Raw genomic sequence first — 23,374 nt, forward strand, 5'->3', positions numbered from 1 at the left:
ATAACTACTTTCATATTAGGTAAAATGTTAAGACTAGAGTAGTGCCAAGTTCAAAATGAAGCTAAAAATTTACACAAAGCAGGTAAATAGGACAGAAGTAAATGGTATTCCTATCAGATCAGCAATTGTTAAGAGGTATTGAATATCTTACAGAAATAAAAAGGAAAAGCATACAGTGAAGAACCTGAAGCTAATGTCAAGCCTTTCATGCAGCACTTACTTGTGCTTCTTATTTGACTTCTTGACCTTACAACTGACAGATCATAATGTATTTCTGTCTCTACTAAAATCTGCCATTTGTCAAATTTGCCTTGGTGATTGCCATCATTTTGTTTCTTTAAATCATTCTTTCCCACTGTCACTATTAAAGTTGGACTATCAGATGCAATTCATGGAATTTCCCATTTTAGTATTTACTGTAAGTTCTACCTTTAGGTGACATTTTTGTGTATCTTGTAGTTTGTTTTCTTTCGTTTTATGCTGACAGTACCTGAATTGACATTGTCTGTTGACACCCAAAACCTACTGTATGTTTTAAATCCCTTCTAGATTGAGTAAAAAAAATGAAGAAAGCTTTTACATAGAATAACCACTTATCGGTAATCTATCACTGTATTTTGTTAATCACACTCTTTTTAGACAAACCAACTCTGAAGAACAGGGGTTTTATCATACTCTAGACACTCAGAGTCCATTTCAATCATGGGATGAAATTTGCTTTTTTTTCATCTGTACAGTATTGCTACTTACTTCTGCATGCCTTTTCCAAATCTGTTTTTTTTTTTTTTGGCTCCATTATTGAAAACCCCTTCTTGCTGGAGCTTTAAACAACTTTTGTGCTGCAAGGCATTCAGAATACAATAGCTCTGCATTTCACTCATTTTATATAGTGGGATTGTATCATTCCTTCTTTGGCTTACAATTCATTGCCAGCTAGATTTTAAAATTGGATCTTTAGTACATATTGTAAATTAAGTGAAAATTTAGTCCTTTCTAATTTTTCATAATTATTGGCTCCTTATGCTTCCTCTTGATATGTTAGTCTGTCAGCAGGCAGTTGGCTTGCTGTCTCCTCAACTACAGTAAATTGCACTTTCAATGCCTATTTGCCAAGGCCATAGAAGCACTGCTCTACTGTAGGACATTGGATGTGCTGCTTATTAATTAAAATACTTTTTTATTGGATTTCTAATGTGCTGTAATTATTTTGCTGTAATATTGTAATATAATGTACTAACTGCTTTGTGTTTTTAACCTTTTTTCACAATATATGAGGTGTACTGGATTGAGGAACTGTTTGGTTGTGTTTATGTTTATGGTCTTTATGTTTATGGGTATTAGTAAATGAAGACCCGTACAATTTTGATGAGAATATAACTGCTGCACAAACAAGTACTATTAAATTAAATTCACATTTCAGTGTTGCAATGACCTAAAGCATGAATAAGTGTTGGCATTTCAATTGTACAGGAGAAAAATCGAAGTGCTTGAGTAGTCACCACAATCAACTAAATGAATCTAATAATAAATGGAAAAAGGTTTCATTTTCCGAAAACTCAATAATTCAAATGTTTTTTTAAAAAGGTAGTTATATTGAGAAACAAAGAAAAACCTCAAAGACAGTAACTGACACCTTTTTCACATTGAAACAGAAGCTGAAGGCATCTTTTAATGTTTTAGCAATATTGCACTGTACTTAGAGAAAATACAAGAGATGCAATTATTACTTTGATGAAAATATTTTTGTGTTATTAGACCTTGAGTTACTGTCATTGTGTTTAAATGTTTAGATTTTTTATTTATTCTCTATGCATTTAGCTCTATCTTTGTCATTTTTTGCTGTATTTTGCTGTAGTTTTGTCATTTTTCAATGAGGAACTGTGAGTGGGTTTACTGTAACATTGTGACTTTTGTGAGTTTGTGTTTGCACACAAGTTTCAGTTCACATTAACACCAGACTAATAATGAGTTTTGTATCTATCTGTATTTCACACCATCTCACATACTCTCTAAAAGTGCACAGAAGTACTGTAGGAGCAATGTGTTGAAAATCAGCTGTTTGTAATGCTAATTCATTTAGCTGTATTATAAGAAAGACATTAACTGCATTATCAGAATTATTGCTGCGAAACATATTACTGCATATCCATTTAGATAGCATATTGTGAGATGAAAGATTATGGTTGGTCAATGCCATTTTGCTCTTTCTATGTTTGATAGAAGGTAACATGGGGATATGCTGTGGCGAATTATTTTGACTTGTTTTTTTTCAAGCCAATCAGCAGCTCAGTAGAAGCATGATGGTGTTAGGGGGAAAGCATCTCCTCTAACACAAGAAAAAATTTATCTCTTAATGTGTATTACTTAGCTCTAGATTGATGAAACCTTTCAGCCAGCAGTTTTTCCTCCTGAAAGACTAATCCAGAAGAAATATTTTCCACCCTAACAATGTACTTACAAAAAAGCTGGAATTATATTAAATTAATATGGATCTTAATTATATACATTAAGAAAACAATGTTGTGGTTATGCCCTAGAAAACATTTTCTTATAACTTATAAGATCCAGTAGAACATCTGTGTAACCAAAACTGATCATGTCCATGCATCAATGTTCCCAGGGTTGTGTTATTCTTTAGTCTATATTTCTTTACATTTTCACTTTTAAAATTCTGCTACCAACTTCATTTGAGTATTTGAATTTGAACCTGAGGCACAATCTTTTTTATTTTACTTTCTAAGGCATAAAATATGCTCACATCCTATTCTGATAACACCCAGGTCTTTCCTTTTGTTGCTACACCATCTGCTCTGATCACCAGGAGAAAAGATGGGATTTCACACCACTACTGTGGCATCTATATCAATGTTCTTTCAACGATATTATCTTGTCATGGTTCTGACACAGGTGTTTTAATCTGGGATTGGTCTTCACTATTTTGTAATCTTAATTGCTGGAGATGTTTCAAAGCAGATGAAAGCCTGTATCTGACTGTAGTCTGATAGTAGTCTGTGATCAGACTTTCTGGGGTGTTTTTTATACCCAGAAAGTAGTGCGAAATCCAACTGCTGCTAATTATATTCCTCGTATGTTGTTTCTTTGTTTAGCACTCATCCAAAGAAAAATCACTCTTTTTGTATTGCTTTGAAACAACTGGTATTAGAGCAAGGATTCCATGTTTCCTTTAAATTAAAATGGTGGTAACTCAAAATAATTGCATTTTGCCCCAGTTGAATAAATGATCAAAATACAAAAAAGTAATTTGAATACTTCTGCAACAAAGTGTTGTTTATGTAATATTAAACAGTTATATTATTTTTCAATGTAAGAATTTAATTGAAACTTTTATTAGATGTACGTTCTTTTTTGATAAATTTAATATTTTGATTATACATTGCTTTAAACAATATTTTTTTTAACAAAGAAGACTACTGCATAGGTTTTGAAAAAAAAAATCTCCATGGTAAAGTGCCTTAAAATAAATATCTGAATATTACATCTCTAGACCAGTTTGTGTATGAGTGTATGCATATGTGTGCCCTCTGATGGACTGGTGTTCCATGCATGGTGTACTACTGCTTTGCTTTGAGAGAAATAAGCAGCTGATAATGAAGGAATCGGTGTCATATATAGTCTTTAGAGACAGCTCCTAGAACATCTCGACCTGAGTTTGTGTAAGCGCAATGACATAACTATAACAATCCGATTCTTTAATTAAACTTTATTGGAAGATATTTATCTGCTAGTGAGACTCATCTCCCTAAGAGCTAATAGCATTTGCTGGAGTAAGGCATGAATGAAAAATCAGCAGTGTAAAAATAGCTTTAATTAGAACTTAAATAGTACCTCTGGACAGGTTTATCTTGTCAGATAGTTGAATTAAATATGGGGAAATTGTTCCAAAGAATAGACACTTCTACATATGCCAAAAATATTTTTCTATAAGTGTATGTGTACATAACATTTTCATATTAAGAAACTAACTTGAAAAGACATTCCAAGAAATTACAACTCAAGTAACATAGCATGGAATTTAAGGACACATTAAAGAAAGTCACCTTTTTATTTGTTTTTCTTCTATTGTCTTTACTCAGAAGTGAAGTGTTTAGTATGCTCACTGGAAGATACATATACTGTACACTCATACTCCGGTATAAAAACATTAATTATACAAAGTTTTGCTATCAGAACATGAAGAATTTGTACCTTGTAATTTGTTATAAGAACGGAATTTCGCAAATCTGAACTTTGATGTTTGAAAGTGAGTGATTTTGGCCAAGAACCTTCTGAGAACTGTTGAATTCAGCACCAAACAATAGCTGTTTGTTTCTGTGTGGGTGCAAAACATTATGGTTAAGGATGCCGTGAGGCAGCTGTCCTTTGTTTACAATCAAAGCGAAAGCCTGTGCTTGTGCTCTCATTTTCAAAGTGTTTTTTTTGCGTGTGTTTGTTTTGTAGTTGCTGTTCATTTTGGGGTCTTAAGAAAGAGAAAAAGATTCTTTAGCATAATAGTCAACAACAGTATGTACATGTACACAACCAATCGCTTGGATAGAGATCTAATGAAAAACGTAAATATGATATCATATCATATCATTAAATATTTTACAGCTATAGTTGGCTTATTTGAGTAGAAGTGTGTTGTTAACTAAACTTGCTATAATATCCACACAGTGAAAAAAAGAACATTTTCTTACCTACTGGAGACATTTCTGGTACACTTGCTGTGTAAGGACCTTCCAAAAATTTGGGCTCATTGTCATTGATATCTTGAACCTTAATGACAAATTCAGATTCGGGCTCCAGGGGCCTGCCTGTTTTTATATCAACAGCCTGAGCACGCAGGGTGTAGTATGGTTTTTCTTCTCTGTCAAGACTCCTTAAAGCATGGATGTCTCCTGTAATTTCATCGATGGTAAAAATTGAACCAGCTCCATCTCCAGAGAGGGTGTATTTTACTGCACTGTCGCCTTTGTCCAGGTCAGAGTGTAGCTGAAAAAAGAAAGAAAATGTTTCCAGATTAAATTCATTTTATTCCAACTGAAATCTTGTGGGTAATGTAATTTACAGGACTTCGTATGATGTGATTGAGCTTCACCTGAAATACTTTATTCTTCATTTGTTTCTTGAGTTCACCTCAAGACTTCTACGGGCTTGTACTAATCTTGCTCTAGATTTTAATTAACAGAATTAATATCATACTGAAACCTCTCTGTGTGTCAAGATGTATTAGGATAAAACTTATTACTATTTTGTGCTATATTAAAACACTAATAAGTCAACCCTATACAGTACATCTTACACTGTAACAGGGATGGCCATGCACCATTCCTTAGGAATCATACTCCATCTCAGAATTTCTTAATTTATTGTTTAATCATATCTTCTTAGGTTTTATTATTTTATTATATACTTTTCTTACATCTTAAATTACATTGAACATAAAGTTATTTTAAGCCCTGTTGATTGATTACTATGGTTATGTTACATAACACTATATCATACAATACAGTATATTATTAAGCAGTAAAAATGTGCATAACCTTATTTTTTTTGTTGCCAATGATTTTTTGAAAACTCTGTAAATTTGCCATCAGGCATTTTTTCTCATATGAAATAAATTCTACTGGACTCTGACTCTACTGGTGGGTGTAGGCAACACTGACCTAGACACTGCACTGCAGATGGCTACAGAAGTTGGGTTGACCATTTAATTTATTTGGCAAAAGGGATTTTAGAAGCCTTCTCAGGAGAAATGGAGTTTTTAATGAAAGTTCGGGAGGAATGAAGGCAGCCGAGCTCATTCAACACAGCTGCTGCAATTCCCACTAATTCTGACGCAAACAACCGGTCTCCATACAGTATATACCAAACGTCACCCTCTCTTCTTCCTCGTTCGTTTTCTGCATCCCTCCTCCACCCCCTCTTCATCTTTGCAGCTGTCCAATTGGTCGCATGGGGGTCCTATCCTCCCTGTCCAACGGCCGGGAGGTTGGCCCTCAGCCAAGCGGGTTAAGCCAAATCTTCACATCCCACTAAACGATTCTAATTTCTCCCAACCTTTCGGCTGCTGTCATTCCTCATGAATTCCCATATAAAGATTGGTATGGAATATCTTTGGCTCATCCTTTAGGCTTATCCAGTATCAAAATTCACATACAGAGACTACACAATATAGAGACCAAAGACATTAGAACATACATTATAGCCAAATTAAATCATTTACTGTATACACCAGAGAAAATAAAGAACATGAGAACCAAATACTTTTCCTATTAATTCAAGCACACCCTGCAAACTCTATTGCTTTTTTATATTTTGGATTCTACCAGTCATGTGCACCTAAGATTTAAATCACTGGAGTCAAACAGACGGCTTTCAGGGTGGTTCAGACCTAGAACTGAGACAACAATTCACCTTTCAGCATGACAGTTATCCACTGAAACAAATTAAGACAAAGAAAGTGATTGTCCTTGCATAGCCCACTCAATGTTCTGACCTGAATCCTACTGAAAATCTGTGGAAAGACATGTAAACTGACGCTCAAAATGTTATTGATAAACTTACTTCAACAAAAAGACTAATTTTTGCCAAAGGTGCTACCACCAAATATTTAATTCACGAGTTTCAATACTTATGCAAAGAACATAGTGTACAGTTTCAATTGTTCTTTTTTTTTCTAACATCATCCCCTTAGATATTATCAGTTTAAGCATTTAGGTTTTGACCTGTGATGTAATTTGAAGTTCTGTAAGTGTTATTTTGTAATTTCAAATGACCAAAAAAAGTCAAAGACAACCCTATTGAACTAAAAATTATTCCAACAAGAAATTTGAAATGTTTAAGTTCTTGTTTCAGTCTCCATTTAAAACAGTAGTAGAGTTGCACTCCGTTCAAAACAAATTCTAGTTCGACTCCGATACAAATTAAAACCAAGAATGCAACAGATCACAGATGCTGATCACAAATGGGTGCATTGTCATGTAAATTAGGCAAAGAGAACTCTAAAATAATTTGTGCATAGATCTTGTATATGGCAATACATAAATTAATTGTACATATGTACTAATATACCGCATAAAGCAGTAATGACAGAAGTAAGACATACTGTTTGTCACAAGCACCCTTTTTGATAACATTGTCAACATTGCAAGATTTTAACTGAAAAGGTCAAATTTCTAGACCAGAATATTTGTATTGAATCATTTTACATATAGACTAGAGATCTGTATCTGAGATTCCAGGACAAAGAAATACTTCAAATCTCCTTGTACAGTCCTACACAATTACTAGTCTTAAGTCAAATCAAATGTAGCACCCAACTGCACCTTAATGGCATCTGCTGTTACTGTGCTCTGTATGAAGTCACACAAAAAGCTTTAAGTGAAAGAAACAAAGAGTCCTAGAGCTGCAGTTCTTTAATCAAAAGCTTAAATTGTGGGAAAAAAAACACATATACTGATCTCCTGCTGTGACTGGTAACATGAGGAAATACATTTTCTTATTTGAAAGAAACTGCCAAAAAAGCAAAAAACAGCAACTCTAAAAAAAACAAGACACTTAGAAAATGACTGCTTCAATATTTGCATAGATATTTTTGTTAAATAATTGAAGACCTCATAAATGTTATATTTCAAGAACAAAACACTTCACATTTAGCACTAAATAATGACAAAATCTTACCAGCACATCCAGTAATTATTCATTAGAACCAAAGACAAAATCACAGGTAGTATGTAGATTCAGGAAAATAAATTGTATATGTCCAAAATATATACAGAAACAGAATAAATAAAGTGTAAACACCATCTGATGTATTCTGATCCTTAATTGCTTACCATACCCAGCATCAATATATAAAAAATCATTTTTAATTGTGTATGTACAGTATATTTTAGAAAAATAAATTATACAATTATTGAACATTATTTTGGCATCATTCTGATAACTTGATCATTCCTGGAATTATACATACTTTGACTGGTACATAAGCATTAAATCACCTCATTAATGATAGAGTTGGCTGTGCACAGATGATAAGGTGATTTAAAACTCGCTGAATTCCAAGACTGTTGAAAATCAAGACAGCAACACACTGTTGAACTGGTATTTTAGAGGCTGAACAAACTCTATATACTGCATATGTCTTTCTAGAATGTTCTCAGCCCATATTTTCTAACCCTGCAAGACATTAGAGACAGAGATTTTATAATAGGTAGAAGGCTAAACTGAACAATGTGGTACAAACCTATGAGTTGAAAAAGAAAGAATGAAGGAGTCCTAAGAGACCCTGTAGGATAGCAAGAGCAAGTATTCCTGGGTTTCAAAAGATTAGCTGTAGAAGATCAGTGGTCAGGGCAAAGAAGCTGGACGATGATTAAATATGCATCACATTCTCTTATCTATCTTATTAAATAAAGCATTAGCAGGAATTCAGGTAAACAAGCATATGTACATTGTATCTATTGTACTATGGTAGCTCCACTACATTGTAAAACAATCAGGTTTCAGTGTAGTTATTTACTGCTTAGTAATCTCTCAAAGTGAAGCTTGGTGGATAAAAAAACAGTTAAGCTGCCTCTACAACAGCTGCAGTTTTTAAACTGATTTGACATTTTCCTGTGTCCTGAGACTTCTCCTTCAAACCAGTCAACCTAACATGATGCATAGACTGATGAAGTTCTTAGATATTCCTGCAGTTGACAGGACAGGTGACAGATTCCAACACAATGGCTCACATCTTTATTCTGCTCTCATAACAACAGCTTTCTTGCTATTGTTAATAATGCTTATGCAAATATGACAAATGGATGTGCTACTTGCCAAAGTGAACCGAAATCAACATTTGTGAGATGCGTGTGACATTTAGGGCTGAACATGCACATGCTATTACATATTAGTACACAGGTCATTAATGTTTTATTATTAGCAATGTTTTATTAAAGCTACAGACATCATTTATTACAAAATAAAATAAAAGATGCTGGTAGCAGTAGGGAGACTGTTATTACAGGAGACATCATGGATGTTTGACTAAAAATGTATGATTCAAAATGTCTGAAGCACAGTGAAAATTCGTCCACAAAATAAGCAAAATCTCAAATGGCATGGCTGAAACTCTTCAATGAACCCTCTAAGGAAAATACTAAGGATAAAGAAAAGTAGAAAGATAAACAATATTGATCTACAAGCTTTAAAAATCAAGACAGGCAGAGAAAAAATGTTTAATTATTCCCTGTACCTATTTCTGGAACCAATTCAAATAGTTGTTTAGTACTAATGCAGGAAAAATATTGAAGGATACATTGTGTAAGATCTTTTCAGTATATTTGCAGATCATGGAAATTTGATAAACAAGCTGTTTTTGTGAAACTAATTTACAGATGGAGTATATAATATGCATCAGGATGAAGCAGCACTACAAAAAGTAAGATAAGATCACTATATTGGCCGTATACATTTTCTTGTATTAGGAATTTGTCTTTTTGCACACCCCAACCTGCTCTCCATGAGACACACAGAGAGGGAGAAAAGCTTGGGGTCAGAGCACAGGGTCAGTCATTTATATGGCACCCATGGAGCAGTTGGGGTTAAGGGCCTTGCTCAGAGGCCCAACAGAGTAGGATTCCTCTGCCGGCCACAGAATATGAACCGGCAACCTTTCAACCACAGGCGCAGCCACAGGCGCAGCCACAGAACCACCGTATTAAACATTGGAAGTATAACAGGGCATATTCTATAGGCTAGAAATAATTTAGACTTTAGTGTCTGATCCTAATGCTATTTTTTCAGCTGTATTCAAATAAATAAGAGATACTCTTTATAAACCATTAAATATTTAATCAGACAGTTAAGAGAGAGAGGATATTCCAATCAGCTGGAAAATTGCAATGTAATATTCAACCATAAACATTTAGGGCAAACAAAGCCAGTTAATTATACATCAGTCTGACTTTTATTGTGTACAACATTCCAGGAACAATGACATGAGCTACAGTATATACATATAGTGACAATAATCATGGAGACAATTTACAGAATAAGAAAATATGATGTTTTCTTAGCAACCTGTATGATTATGTGGAATAACACAGCAGCAGCAGTGTCACAATAATCAGTCAGCAATGGATAGTAGCAAAGTCTGATATAAAATACATAGTTTACTAGCCTTTGATAAGGTTCAGCATAGGATATTATTTCTTAAATTAAAAGCCACAGTGCTCACAAAGACTGAGAAGCAGTTAACAAGCAGAAATCAGATAATATGATGAGGACTCAAATTGGGGTGATCTAATTTGTGCAGTAACACATGGAAATGTAGTAGGCTAACTGTTCTTGCTGATTTATATCAGCAATATAAGTTCTGGCATATTTAGTAAGCTAATAAAATTCACAGATGAAACCAAAACAGGAGGAAAGCAAATACGGTAGAAGCTGCAAAGATAATTCCAAAAATGTAAATAAAATTAAAGTTTAAGCAAGCAACTGACAGATAATATTAAAATGTAGACAAGTTCTGAGTGATACATGAAAACAAGCTATTGGTATAACATTGAAAACAATTTGAAAGAGCTACTGTACCTACTGTATTTACGCATGCTAAAGTAAGTCAACTTACAAAAGATAAAATTAATTGACAAAAATACTGTGGAGGTAATAGACGGATTTGTGAGGATTGAAATCTGGAATATGCAATTTAAGCAGCCAAGCACAAAATCAAGGTGGAAGAGATATTAAATGAGAGGAGCTAGTCCTAAAGGATCACAGTAAAATAATACTGTGTTGATATGTCATTTTCCTCTTCAGATAATGTTGGGAAGGAACATACAAAGAAAGGTTCTTGAATGGCTTTGGAATAAGCATTGGAATAAAAAGCTGAAAATGTAAAAGAGTAGGCTGAACATGTTTACTTAAATTGGCTTGTGTGCTTTATTATTTTCAATACTGTTTATTTACTGTTTAATAATTTTCTTAAATTATTATTCACTTAATAATAAACTTTATTTTATATAGCACCTTTAAAGGTGGCTTCTCAAAGCACTTTACAGAATGACAACAACAATAAATAAAAAGAACGCACAAGATAAAACACAATTACAATATACAGAGGAGACCGTGGATGGTGGTACTAAGAGCAGAGGGGTGAAGAACGGAACCAGTTAAGTAAAGGCTTTTCTAAAGAAGAAGGTTTTGAGTCTGGATTTGAAGGAGTTTAGAGAAGGTGACTCTCTGATATACTTGGGCAGAGAGTTCCAGAGCTTGGGGGCATAACAGGAGAAGTCCCTGTCACTCATACAATGTAGATGGGCTTGGGGGACAGTAAGGAGACCAGAATTAGAAGAGCGAAGGTTGTGAGGTGGGGAGTAGGGCAATAATAGTTCAGACAGGTACTGAGGTGCCAAGCCATGCAGAGCCTTGTAGGTGAGCATGAAGATTTTAAAGTCCACACGGAATTTGACAGGAAGCCAGAGCAAGGACTCCAGGATAGGAGTAATGTGATCATTTGCACTAGACCTGGTTAGGATTCTGGCTGCTGAATTTTGGACATACTACAGTTGTTCAAAGTAGATTTAGATACCCCAGCGAGTAGAGCAGTAGTACAGCATTACATCAGCTTTTCAGTCACAGTTAGTGATAGCATAGGGCGTAGTCTAGCGATATTTCTGATTATTATACTTAATTATCCAGTTGATTTGATCAAACTACACAACCCTTTCTTATGTGCACTCATGCATTTGATTTAGATCTGTCTAATTAATTCTGCAGGCAAATGGATCTTTTGAGAATAGTATGAGTGAAAAACAGAAAACCAGAAAGAGAAATGAAAGCTTGAAAGCTTCAATAAAAGTGCTTTCATAGTTGAACTTTCCAAAATTATGATTGTCAACATTCTTCCCCCAAAAGAATGAAATACTGTAAAAACAACAGATAAAATATAGTAAGTTCCTACACATGCAGTATGGTTAAAAATATTGGGCATAACCTATTCTTCTATTTGTGTTTATACTGATGAAACTAATGATGAATCTCCTTAAACTCAGGTACAAACAGTACTGATAGCTTTATATATATATATTATATATATCTGATGTTTATTGTGCTACTATTTTGATGATGAAGTAAAACATTAACTTTTTTAAACTGTTGTGCAGTACCATTAAATGGCTGTTTTTTATTGATATACTGTAGTTTTCTATATAGTCATGTTGTGCAAGATATTTAAATTACTGTAACCTTGATATTATATTATATTTATTATATTAATACCCTAATATTAATTTAGCCTAGATTAATCTAGCTCAAATATAGCCTTAGAGTTACTTTGGTGATATGATTAGAGCTGTGGATTTAATTAGATTGTGTACACTGTAGGTCACTATTTCACACTCAGTAGTGAAACAAGGATTCAGTGGAAAAATTATATTAACTCATTTAGGTATCTGAAACAGGACTCATTTAATATGAAAAGTTAGTTTCAGTTAGTTTCACTAGACTACAAGACTAGCATAATAGATAAACTGGTTGGAATCTTTTCTTATGTTCCTTATTACTGTGGCTTATAGTCTCCATTCACCCAGCCTTCTCTTCAGCTGTAGTCTAAAGCCATCCCCCTCTGCTCCTGCACAAAATCTTCTTAAATGTTATGATAAATTCTGCTCATTTTTAGTTATAGCAAGCTGAGACTGGAACCCATGGATTCAAGATTGTTAATCCTGGTGACAGGATTTTATAGATGAAGTTTCCTTGAATAACTTCATAAAGACAGCCTACCTTCTTACTCTTTTAAGGTACATCATCATAAAAAGAAATAAAATACATTAAAAAGTTTCAAGCTCCAAAGGTGTAGCATTTTTCTAATTAAACTAAGTACTGAATGGGCAAGCTAAACAGAGAAAGTGAATAGCATAACACTGTTGCAGTCTACTGGAGAGTAAGTGGTAGGGCAACTTCCTAGATAAATCGGTGATATTCAAGGTCATTGAAATCAGGACAAGAATCACTGAGCATTTGTCTGTGAGACATTCTGTTGTGCAATCATACCTCCTAAATCCTTTAGTTCTAGAGTATTACAATGACTTTTAGTTCTTCTTTCAGTTCTGCTTTGACATCTTGTGGCCACAACAGAAACTGTGTCATACTTGCTTTCTCTATATGCACACTTATATTTTAAACATGCATTGTGTTACATTTCTGTATTTCTTGATAATAATTACCAATTGAGCACTAGGCTATGTGTTTGCAGAATAGTATTTTTTGTCACTTGTGAAAAGAAGCAAATACTGTAATTGGTCATGAGTAAAACTTCAACTGTAATTTTATAAGACAAGAGTATTGAAGCAATGACTTAAGCACAACAAAATTCATGCTCCTTGCTGTGACTAATATGAAATGGTTAACTGTGTAAAACTCAACGATATTAACTCACCCTTAAAAAGTGTGCACATCTGCCAGTCTTCACTGATATCTTTTGAAGCTCAGATAAGCATTTAATTTAATAGCTTGACAGGTTTGCAAAATGCATCTGTTTAATTTGAATCAGATCAAATTATTTCCCCTGACAAAATCTATTTGGTTTGTGCATGGCTCCAAATCAGACAAGTATTTTAAGTTTTTTAGACCTTTGTCTTGCAATGTTTGCTTTTAACAGGATTCTCACAAAAAATAAGGGAATATTACTTCAAAAGGGAGGGTACTTTAATTTCTCCAGCATTAGAAGAATGATAGAGTGTCAAAAATTCAGTTCCATTTTATGTGAGAAGTGGTAATATAATGTGAAAGCAGAAGCTTAATGTGTTAAGCTCTTAAAAGCATCTGCCTTGGCAGAGTTTTACACAGACTAGCTTTCAGAGGGGGGTTGACATAACTTATGTAAGTGGCTCAGTGAATGAGGCCTGTCACAATAACACAATCTTATGTTTTTGAGAAGGTTTTTTTTTTAACTCCTCATTATTCGGTAAATCAGTTATAGGGAAAACATAAGGAAATAACTATGACAATCTTCTACAAAGGGAAGGGCTGTATCACTGAAGTTCAGCAGTGTGCAACCTGTTTGGTTTCCTCAAAATTGTACTTTTAAGTGCAATAAAATGTACAGTGAATATACTATAGCACTTAAGAATTCAAGTGTAAATCTATATGTACAGTATTTAGAGGATGCAGTTTTGCTATCTACTAAGCTGCAATTGTTATCCCTTTGCAATTCACTCCAGGGTATATCTAAACTGTTTTTAAGAAGCAGCCTCCTGGCTTTGCCTCAAAGCCTTGTGAATGACTGTTTATCTCAAAATGTTCTTTAATGATTTTAATAAACTAACAATACAAAGAAATAAAACACGATTCCTAAAAACAAGCATAACATTTCATATCTATCCTAAATGATGTACTATAAATAATTCCTCATTTAATTGGGTGTCAAAGAGAGAGTAGCTAGATTAATATAACAATTTTGGAAGGAGAAATTAATTTACCTCCAAAAAGTTGCAAGTTTTGAGCATTTTCATATAACATATTTTCTATCATGGTATATGTTAGAATGGTTTTGGATTTTTTAAGCAAGTATTGAACAATTTATTGATTGGTGTTTTGTTTAAAATTCAATAAATAAATTAAATGAGATATTCTGTAAAATTACAATCCAGATGTTAATCCCGTGACTCAAAGAACCTTTGCACATACAGTTAAAGACTATTACACATACTTATACAAACACTAAACTTCTAGTTTCTTTTATCTTTTATAATGTTATCATATTTATAATATTTATAATTTTATCTTTATCTTTCTATTTTTGGTGTTTTGTTTATACTGTATCAATCTTTCATTGGTAAAACCTGGCACACAATCTGCTTTTTTCAGAAACAAGCTGTATATACAGTATGCTACTTTTGATGAGTAGGAAAATATTTTTAAAAATTAACATCAATGAAAATTTAAAGATTCCTCTAATTGACTTGGAAAATTATCTGATTCTGAAGATTTAATTTTCCTGCTGTAGCTCCAGTTTTCCAAAAATAATCTCTTTCCTGAGGGCAGTTTGAATATACTTTCTTTGTATGTACTGTATGACAGCTTGCCTGGCTGGTTTGGTTAAAAACAGATGATAAAAATTGACTTTTATTCTCAGTTTACCATGCCTCTCATAGGTGTTTCAATACACTTGTTTACCTTCATTCTTAATGAAGGTGATTTATTTTGTAACTGTTGCTTGAAGAAAGCTTGCAGCACTATTTTTTAATGTTTCAAAAGATGCCTCACAAGCTAAAGCATATGCACATTAATGAACAATTTAACTGGGCTTTATCAGGTTTTTTAGAAAAATCCTCTGACCTTTTTATACTATGTTATACTATGTAATACCCTGATCTAACAGTATTCATGTTAGCTGATGCCCACTTAAAATAATAATTTACAGAACAATATTATTTTTTGGGAATGGTAATTTCCCATTTTGTGCCACTTGTCTGTCACTTAGTCTCCATCACCACAGCCCTGCAATAAGCAGATTAGAAAACAGATGGATGGATGAAAACACTTTACACATTTTATATAAAAATAATTAAGCAATGAATTGTAAATACCAAATAGAAAAGAAAATACAAAAGAAATACAAAATAACTCAAATCTTTCCTATTGTGTGCATTTAGTGATATTATCACAAAAATATAATTAAATTAAGTATTCAGACTCATGAACTTAAGATGTGGTGGAAGACTCTTTGTTAGCAATTTAAACCATTTTTTTAGGTTAGTCTCCTGTATATCAACTTCAGACACTGGCCTGGTGCAATTTTTGTCAATTCTCCTTGGCAGATTTACTCAAGTGCTCTAAAGATGATTGGAAATATTGGAAATCACTTATGGACAGCAGTTTTCAAGTTTTCCACAGATTTTCAATAGGATTCAGAAGGCCACTCAATGGCATTCACTTTTGTATTCTTAAGCCAACTCCAGTGTAGCATTAGCATTAGCCTATTAGCCTTCCTGCTGAAAGGCGAATTTTTGTCTGGGTTTTAGGTCAGGTTTTCATCTATAATTTGCCAGTACCTTCCTCCATTGTGTTCCACCAGTTTTTACAAGCTTCCCAGTCCCTCCTGATGAGACTGATGATGCTTATTTTCTGGATTTCGGCCTGTTTCTTGACCTTGATTTTTGGATTGTGTCTTGGCGTTTTATACTGAATCTACTGAATCTTAGACTCCGGCCCCAGACTTCCCTATTTATTTTACTGGCTTCTGATTTTTTGCCACCTCGTAACCCATATAGAGTCCATCCCTTGCCTTCTGAGCTGTGATCAGTTTGACAATATTTGTCTGCTCTTGAAAGAATGGGACTGTAAAAAAATCTATCCTTTTCAAATAGCCTAGATGTTGGTAATGGAATTTTTTATCTTAATATGGAAAAACGTTATATTTAATTTTTTTCCTCTACATTTTTTTATATTTATCTTCATTCGAATTCAATTCAATGAATAATTTATATCGAGTAGCTTTTCCATTTAAAAAATTACTAAATAAAAAAAATGGCAAACAAAGTTGTAGATTAAAAAAACATGTTAGGTTAGACAATGTTTCTGCCTATTTGTTTGCTTGATAATGTGCTTTAGAAGAGGTGTTGTGGTTTTCTATGCTAATGAATGAATTTACATTCATAAAAAACATATCAAGGCACACCACTGGTATTTCATGGAATAATGCACATCCCACAATCAAATAGTTATCATGTAAATTAATTGAAAATACACTTGTATTGATAAATCACATACTGACATAATCAGATGATAGGCTGGGGTACAGATCCCGCTGTCTGTTTTTGTTGTCTCTTATCATTTTTATTATGTTTGTGATGCTGTGTCATCTGAGATGTCTGGGACTTGAAATCAGACAATTTCACTTGCTTCTTATCTCATTAAGAAAATGCTGAAAGAATATGACACTATTCAACTTAATAAAATTCACATAATAAATAGAGCAACAGTTGCTACTTGTTGAAACTTAGTGTAGCAGTAAGATTGTGGTTTATCTATAATAGGTCAGGCGTTAACTGTCAGATGTAACTGACACCTGAAACAAAACTTGATCTAGAGTAAACAAAGGAAAATGAAAAGGTTAGCGAAGCTAGATAATTCAGAATACAAAGCTGAAAATCTATGGGACATTTCCTATCATAACTTAGTAATAGTATTTACAGAAAGAAGTGAGTAAGGCAATCCACTCTTGTACTGTGGGGCTTGGAAATAAATAGAAGACACATAATCAATGGAGACCACTTTTAGCAAGACTAGAACAAGCCCTAAGTATAATTTTAAGCTTCTTCGCATCACTTATTGACAATTGCTTTTAGAAAAAACAGGAAAACCAATAGTGATTTTACAGGAGGGAGGAAATCTGCAAGAACGTTTGTTAGAAAGTGTCAATTTATTGGATGGAATAACCACACATGTTCTTCAAGAATACTGATATTATTTGTTTCATTACTTTGTTGTACATGTGAATGTGGGTTAGATCAGACCTAGAATGTCCATTTTGTGTGCTGCATTGTTTGTCATTCTTTGTTTCTTTATTTACACAGGCATGTTTTTTTCTGCAATGCAGTAATATTTTATTTTTTCCTACATTTACTTCATTCAAACTGATTCTTGCCCCATATTCCTCTACATACCGTTTAAAATGTGTACTTGATCTAATTCATCAAGATATGTTTATGACAGTTTGGTAGAGTGGATTTATGTTTTCTTATGCTTATTGAGTGAGACACACCACAGTTGTATATATGTGATTTATTCTCTTACTAATTATTGCTCTGATATTTATGACTGCTTTGTAAGGAGGAGGAGCATTGGTGGTGTAGTGTCATGGATTCAACAAGGGAAGGAAAGGAGTGTCCCTTTTGGGTTGTTCTTCTTCCTTCTTTCTTGGTTGGGAGCCTTCTTTTTGTTCTTTTTGGTATTTGGGGTAATAGGAGGAAATTGGGTGGTGGTACATGTCAAGAATTTCATTAAATACTCCCACTTGTGAATATGCAATACCTACCTTTAACTAGTTAATTAGTCATTATTCAATTACCTATTTCACCTCATGTGCCTATTTACAAGTAGAAGAGTCCTTATCTGACCTCTAGTGAGTGAGAGGTTGGTTGCTCCTGCCACTTCCTGGTACACAATGTTACAAAGGTCACATTTGAAGCAACAAGATGTTTGTAGATTTGTCAATTTTTTTTTCTATGTACCTGTATATAATGCCATCTTTTGAGAAGAACACACTGTACATACATTTTCTCATTTCTATATTATGGTCAGGGGGTGATGAAGAATGGGAATGGGAAATTTAAAAACTAATATTTCTGATAAAATAGTTGTGTTCTACTTTATGCTTCTATAATGGTAGTCTACTCATCACTCACCCTGGAACATGCTAAGTTTGATGGGATTCTAGATGCAGACAGGAATACAGTTATGAATCACATACTTGACAGATCGAAGTTGAAGAAGATGAATGCCCAGTATCTGGCACCTAGAGTATTAAGGAATTTTATGTCTGATCTTGATGTGGTAGATATATGGCTCTTGTAACAAAAAAAATTACTATCTCTTGACTAAACATAAATCATACTACAGTTTTAACTATAGTTTTACCATCTGAGTTTGTTTTTCCCCTATGGTACACAATGCTGAAATACTAGCAATGTCACTGTGAGATAACAATGCTAATTTCTGTAGGTTTTCACTAAATGATAAATCCTCAGCCCTCCAACACACCCCTGTATTGACATTTTAATGCTGCACAAAATATGAAAACTCATCTAAAAATGTTTTTTAAATCAGCACCATTTGTATCATTCATCGGATCTCCTTGTAAAATACATATTCAGGTCCCCTATAAAAGCCATCATTGATGTTAAGCAGTATTATTTTTTTCTTATTCTATCAAAATAGTGGTTTTCTGTTAGGCAGAATGTAAGAAAATGCAGAGAACCTAAGTCTAGTTTATATATTGTATCATCCCCTCACATTCAAAACACTTGGCTGCATTATTTTTCAAATTGAAGATTTTAAGCATACTAAGAATTATTCTTACTTATTCAGAAACCGCTATTCCCATGAGACTTACCAATTGTTAGGTAAAGTAAAAAGCACAATGCTTATAAAAATTTCAAGCAGTTCTTCAAACTGTAGTTTATGTTTCATATTACATAGCAGATAGGGAGAAATATTCTACTGTTTGCAAAGAGCATTTGGAAACATGTTGTTCAAATTGTATTTCTATGATGTGTCCAATTGTTATATAGAAAAGTGAAAAAAGTTTAAATCCTTTTTTGAGAATGTAAAAGTCTTTTAAAACTTTAACCTTGCAAAAATCTAAAAAATGACCTGTTTCGACTTAAGCTTTTTTAAAAAAATACCTCCAAATCTACACTGCAAAACAAGGAAAGTAGCTCATTAGAGATTATTAGTGTTTAGAGTTCTATGCTAATCTAAACTGTTGGCCAGAGCAAGTTTGATATTCCTTGTAAGGAAGAAATTCAAGATGATTTGTTTTAGTGTGATTTAATTTTAATATTTACAATGCCTTATTTTTGTGTGAAAATTCTATTCATTTCAGTTTCATCAGTTCTCTTTTTACCATTTGCTACTATTTTTAATTAAATTAAAATGTAATATTTTTGTTGACATATATATATATATATTTATGCATGACCTTTATTTTAGAATGTAAACAGACAATACCTGTTTTCAGCATTTCCAGGAAATTATTCAAATAAATAGTGCTATTAATTATATTGTCAGTGCTTCATTAGTTAAACCTGATATCAGAGTGCAGTTTGCAAAAAAAATCAGTTTTTTCCACTAGTACATGTTATTAATCAGTGTGATCTAAAAACCGAATAGAATATATATATATACTGTATGTACTTTAGGGAGTCTCATTTTTATAAGATCAATCATAATCCAAGAACCAATATAAAATAGTGGGAATTTCAGTAAGTGAAACTGATTGGGACATTAACATTTTAGAAATATGACCCCACAGTAATTTGAACAGAAGTCTCATTAATAAAATGTATGAAAAAAAACATAATATTGGCAGCACAGATAAATGACACCATTAACCTTAATGCAGACATCATTTTAACACCCATTTTCACCAAGTCTTGCAGCATTTGTCTTCAGCATATATTACAATTGTAAATGTCCTTCAGGTCTTAAATGCATAATAATGAGAAACTGAATTACTGGCAAACCTGGTGCATAATTGTATGTACAGTAAAAAATTACTGCACATCTGTAGCTGTGAATTATCTTGGCAGAGCTTTTGTACTAAATACTAAACTGAAATGAAATTATTTATGCACAATTGTATATGTGACTAATATTATTAAAATGTTTATTTATCTCAATACATCATGATCACATTTAATACTGCATATCCATTCAATGTGTGTCTGTATTTTAAACTCTTAAATATATGCATATTGGCATAACAATAAGAAATGGTAACCCATTAATACTCATAACTAAAAAGATTGATAATACAGAAACCTAAAACTAGATTTCATGTACATTAATATTTTTTGCAGAATATGTAGGAAATACTTGAATCTTCCGAGTTCAATTAGTGACATATTAATTAATACAATTAAAACTAATACTGAATTTATGGAAAGACACCATGTGTTTTGTATTTTGCACACTAGATACCTTAACAGAAATGTCAGGTGATGGTATAGCGATGACACACTGATTATTTTCTTTTTGTTTTCATATCCTTTCATAAACTCCTATTCTTTTGCTCTTGAATTTGTGAACACTAATTAATCTAATAGAATTTAATTGAATCATAAAATTGTATTAGACATGACCACACAAACCATTTGCTGTTTCCCCTGAAAGTGTAAGTCATAATATAGACCCTTTCAGGGAGCAATATTCTTTTTAAATTAAAGAAGAAATGATTTTGTTTTTTGTAAAGTATTGTGCATCCATTTATAAATTGTATCCTGGGTTGTTGCAAGATGAAATTATGATCTTCTAAAAGTAATCTTGTAAACAGAAATAGAGAATATAATTTAAAGATATTGAATATAAACTGGCCATTCAGAACAAGTTACCATGTTTTTGACGAAAATGAAATAATAATGAAAGGGAAAAAAAAGGAATTAAAAGAGTAAAAAGTATTGGAAACAACAATTCCTTGATTTTTCAGGCTTACTACAGAAAGTCCTGAATCACACACCATTGTTCTGTGACTTTTCTTATTCCACAGGAAATCTGCATTGTAAAACTTGGCATGCAAATGGATGTTTAAATCCTTTTCTCATGGTTAAAGATGCATAATGTCACTAATGTTTTTTAAGCATGGTAACACCTGCATAAACAGCTGTAACTGAGATAAGCATAGGATTGTGACAGTATGGAAATTGGCATATGTATTCTTTTTTCTTTCTTCCTTTGTACTCCTTTTGTCCCTCTAATTCAGGTTAAATTACCCCTCATTGCACCTGCACAGACCATTTTTTTTGTTGCACCTGCAATTGGCATGTTGCTTAAATCCATGTAAAGGCTGTCACCAGCCACCTGATTTCAGTATAGCAAGGTATTGCAAAACCAGAACACAAGAGGGAGATTCCTTGTAATAAACTCTTAAGAACCACAGCATTTCTTTTTTGGGGGGTTTTCTTTAACTGGGACTAGCTACACTTGATAAAGGACCTCAGTTTGATTCAGTAGGGAGACCAAGATAAATATATTTTTGTTGTTTTTATGTATAGTAATCCCAGTTACTGTGTTAAAGTTTATTTCATGCTCAATCTCTTCTCTGCAAAGTGCTTTATTGTGATATGAGTAGATTAGTCCTTCTTTGAATTTCTTTGTTTTATTTGTCTGAGTCTTTAATAAATGCCTTCATTGTGTGGTTATGTTGAAATCAATTCTTTGAAAAAAAACACACAGACCACACACTGGGACATTACAGTGAATATGGCGAAATGTGTCTTCTACTGTAAGTTTAATGGTATTTTTATATGTTTGGTATTCCATATAAGGTGCTTTCTTTATTTTGAGAAATCGTCCATGTAGCTACTTTTCATTTTTTGGTTGCCTTTCACTTTTCCAAGGTCACTCACTACCTTCCTACACAATTGTCAGATTCATTTGAGATGTACTGTATGACACTTTATCAATGAAAGGAATGAGTTGAATCAGCAGCAGATTTGCTGTTAACACTTTTTAAATATCTGTTCCCACTTTCAAAGACAAGTCTGAAAAAAATATTATTGAGAGAATTGTTTCAGGGCAAACAACGGTAATGCCAAAGGCTTAGACTTATGTTGTGCATTTTGGATTAAATTTGTGATATTTTATTGCTGATGAGAATGATAGATTTAAATCAATAACTTTTTATTGTATTATTTAGTTAGACTAGCATCCTTATATTTAGCCTGTATGTCTTTTTCTCTCAAAACAGCTCTACATCTGCCTGATGCAGTATATCTTGTGACACATATGTCCATTCTAAAAAGTGACAGCTATGCTGATATTTGCTTTATTAAACTGATGATGGGTAATATCACCAGGAGGTAAAATCGCAGAAGTTCAATTATAGTGTGCTCCTTTATGCAGGACCTGCAGTGATCCTGTTCCAGTTGACTAAAATGGTCTTACACAACCATTTCGACATTCATAAATAACATTTATTGTGTTCCATCTGTATCTCAGTAGCAGTTTAAAAATGCAAAAGATATACATGTGGCTCCAAGGGGTAGTACGTGAATGTAGTGAAAATAGCAAAAGATATATTACCTTGCCCACATACTGTGGGTCAGAACCCATGTACTCCTCCAACACAAAGAACTGGTTCCATACCCAGCCACGTTTGACTCGTTGGAAACTTGATGGACCATTTCTCATGAGCTCCACAATGCCCCTGCGCTGTTCCTTTGCCGGTCTGTTTTGTGGCGGAGAATGCAGTGGTGTAAGAAGACCGTTGTCAAAGACAAACCAAAGGAACAGCAACAAGCAGTTCCTTGTAAGCATTGGCAATCTCTTAAGTGCAGTGTCTTGTTAAACTCCAAAATTTCAGCTGAAAGGTAGGCAATCAGGAGTGAGCTGAAAACAACTTGATGATGATATCTGGACACTGTAGTCTTTTTAATTACTCATTCAGAGTAATACCCTGAAAAAACAAAGAAAACATTGTTAATATTGTGAATATATTCAGAAAATAATAATTTTCAATGAGCAAACACGTTACAGAAGGGGTATATCATCAGTTATTTTAAGATGTGTTTCTTTGAAATGAAATTTCACTCTAAATGAAAAAAACCTGAGGGTGGTACAAAAGATCTGATGGGTTTCAAATAGAGTTACACCTTTGAAAGAT

The 23,374-nt window shown here is 33.3% G+C and overlaps 1 protein-coding gene across 1 annotated transcript in view; it reads right to left on the reverse strand.

Annotated features, from left to right (window-relative positions):
• The window catches only part of LOC148833085 (cadherin-12-like), an 80,265-nt gene extending 57,098 nt beyond the window's left edge, over nucleotides 1-23,167 (reverse strand). The window contains exons 1-2 of the mRNA XM_088918612.1: nucleotides 22,795-23,167; nucleotides 4,698-4,992 (exon numbers count right to left, since the gene is read on the reverse strand). Coding sequence (XP_088774738.1) covers nucleotides 4,698-4,992; nucleotides 22,795-23,028 — 529 coding nt within the window. The 5' untranslated portion in view covers nucleotides 23,029-23,167. The remainder of the gene's footprint in view (nucleotides 1-4,697; nucleotides 4,993-22,794) is intronic.
• Between the last annotated feature and the right edge of the window lie 207 nt (nucleotides 23,168-23,374).

Source organism: Atractosteus spatula, chromosome 6 (genome assembly GCF_055471065.1).
Source record: "Atractosteus spatula isolate fAtrSpa1 chromosome 6, fAtrSpa1.hap1, whole genome shotgun sequence".
Taxonomy (NCBI): Eukaryota; Metazoa; Chordata; class Actinopteri; order Semionotiformes; family Lepisosteidae; genus Atractosteus; species Atractosteus spatula.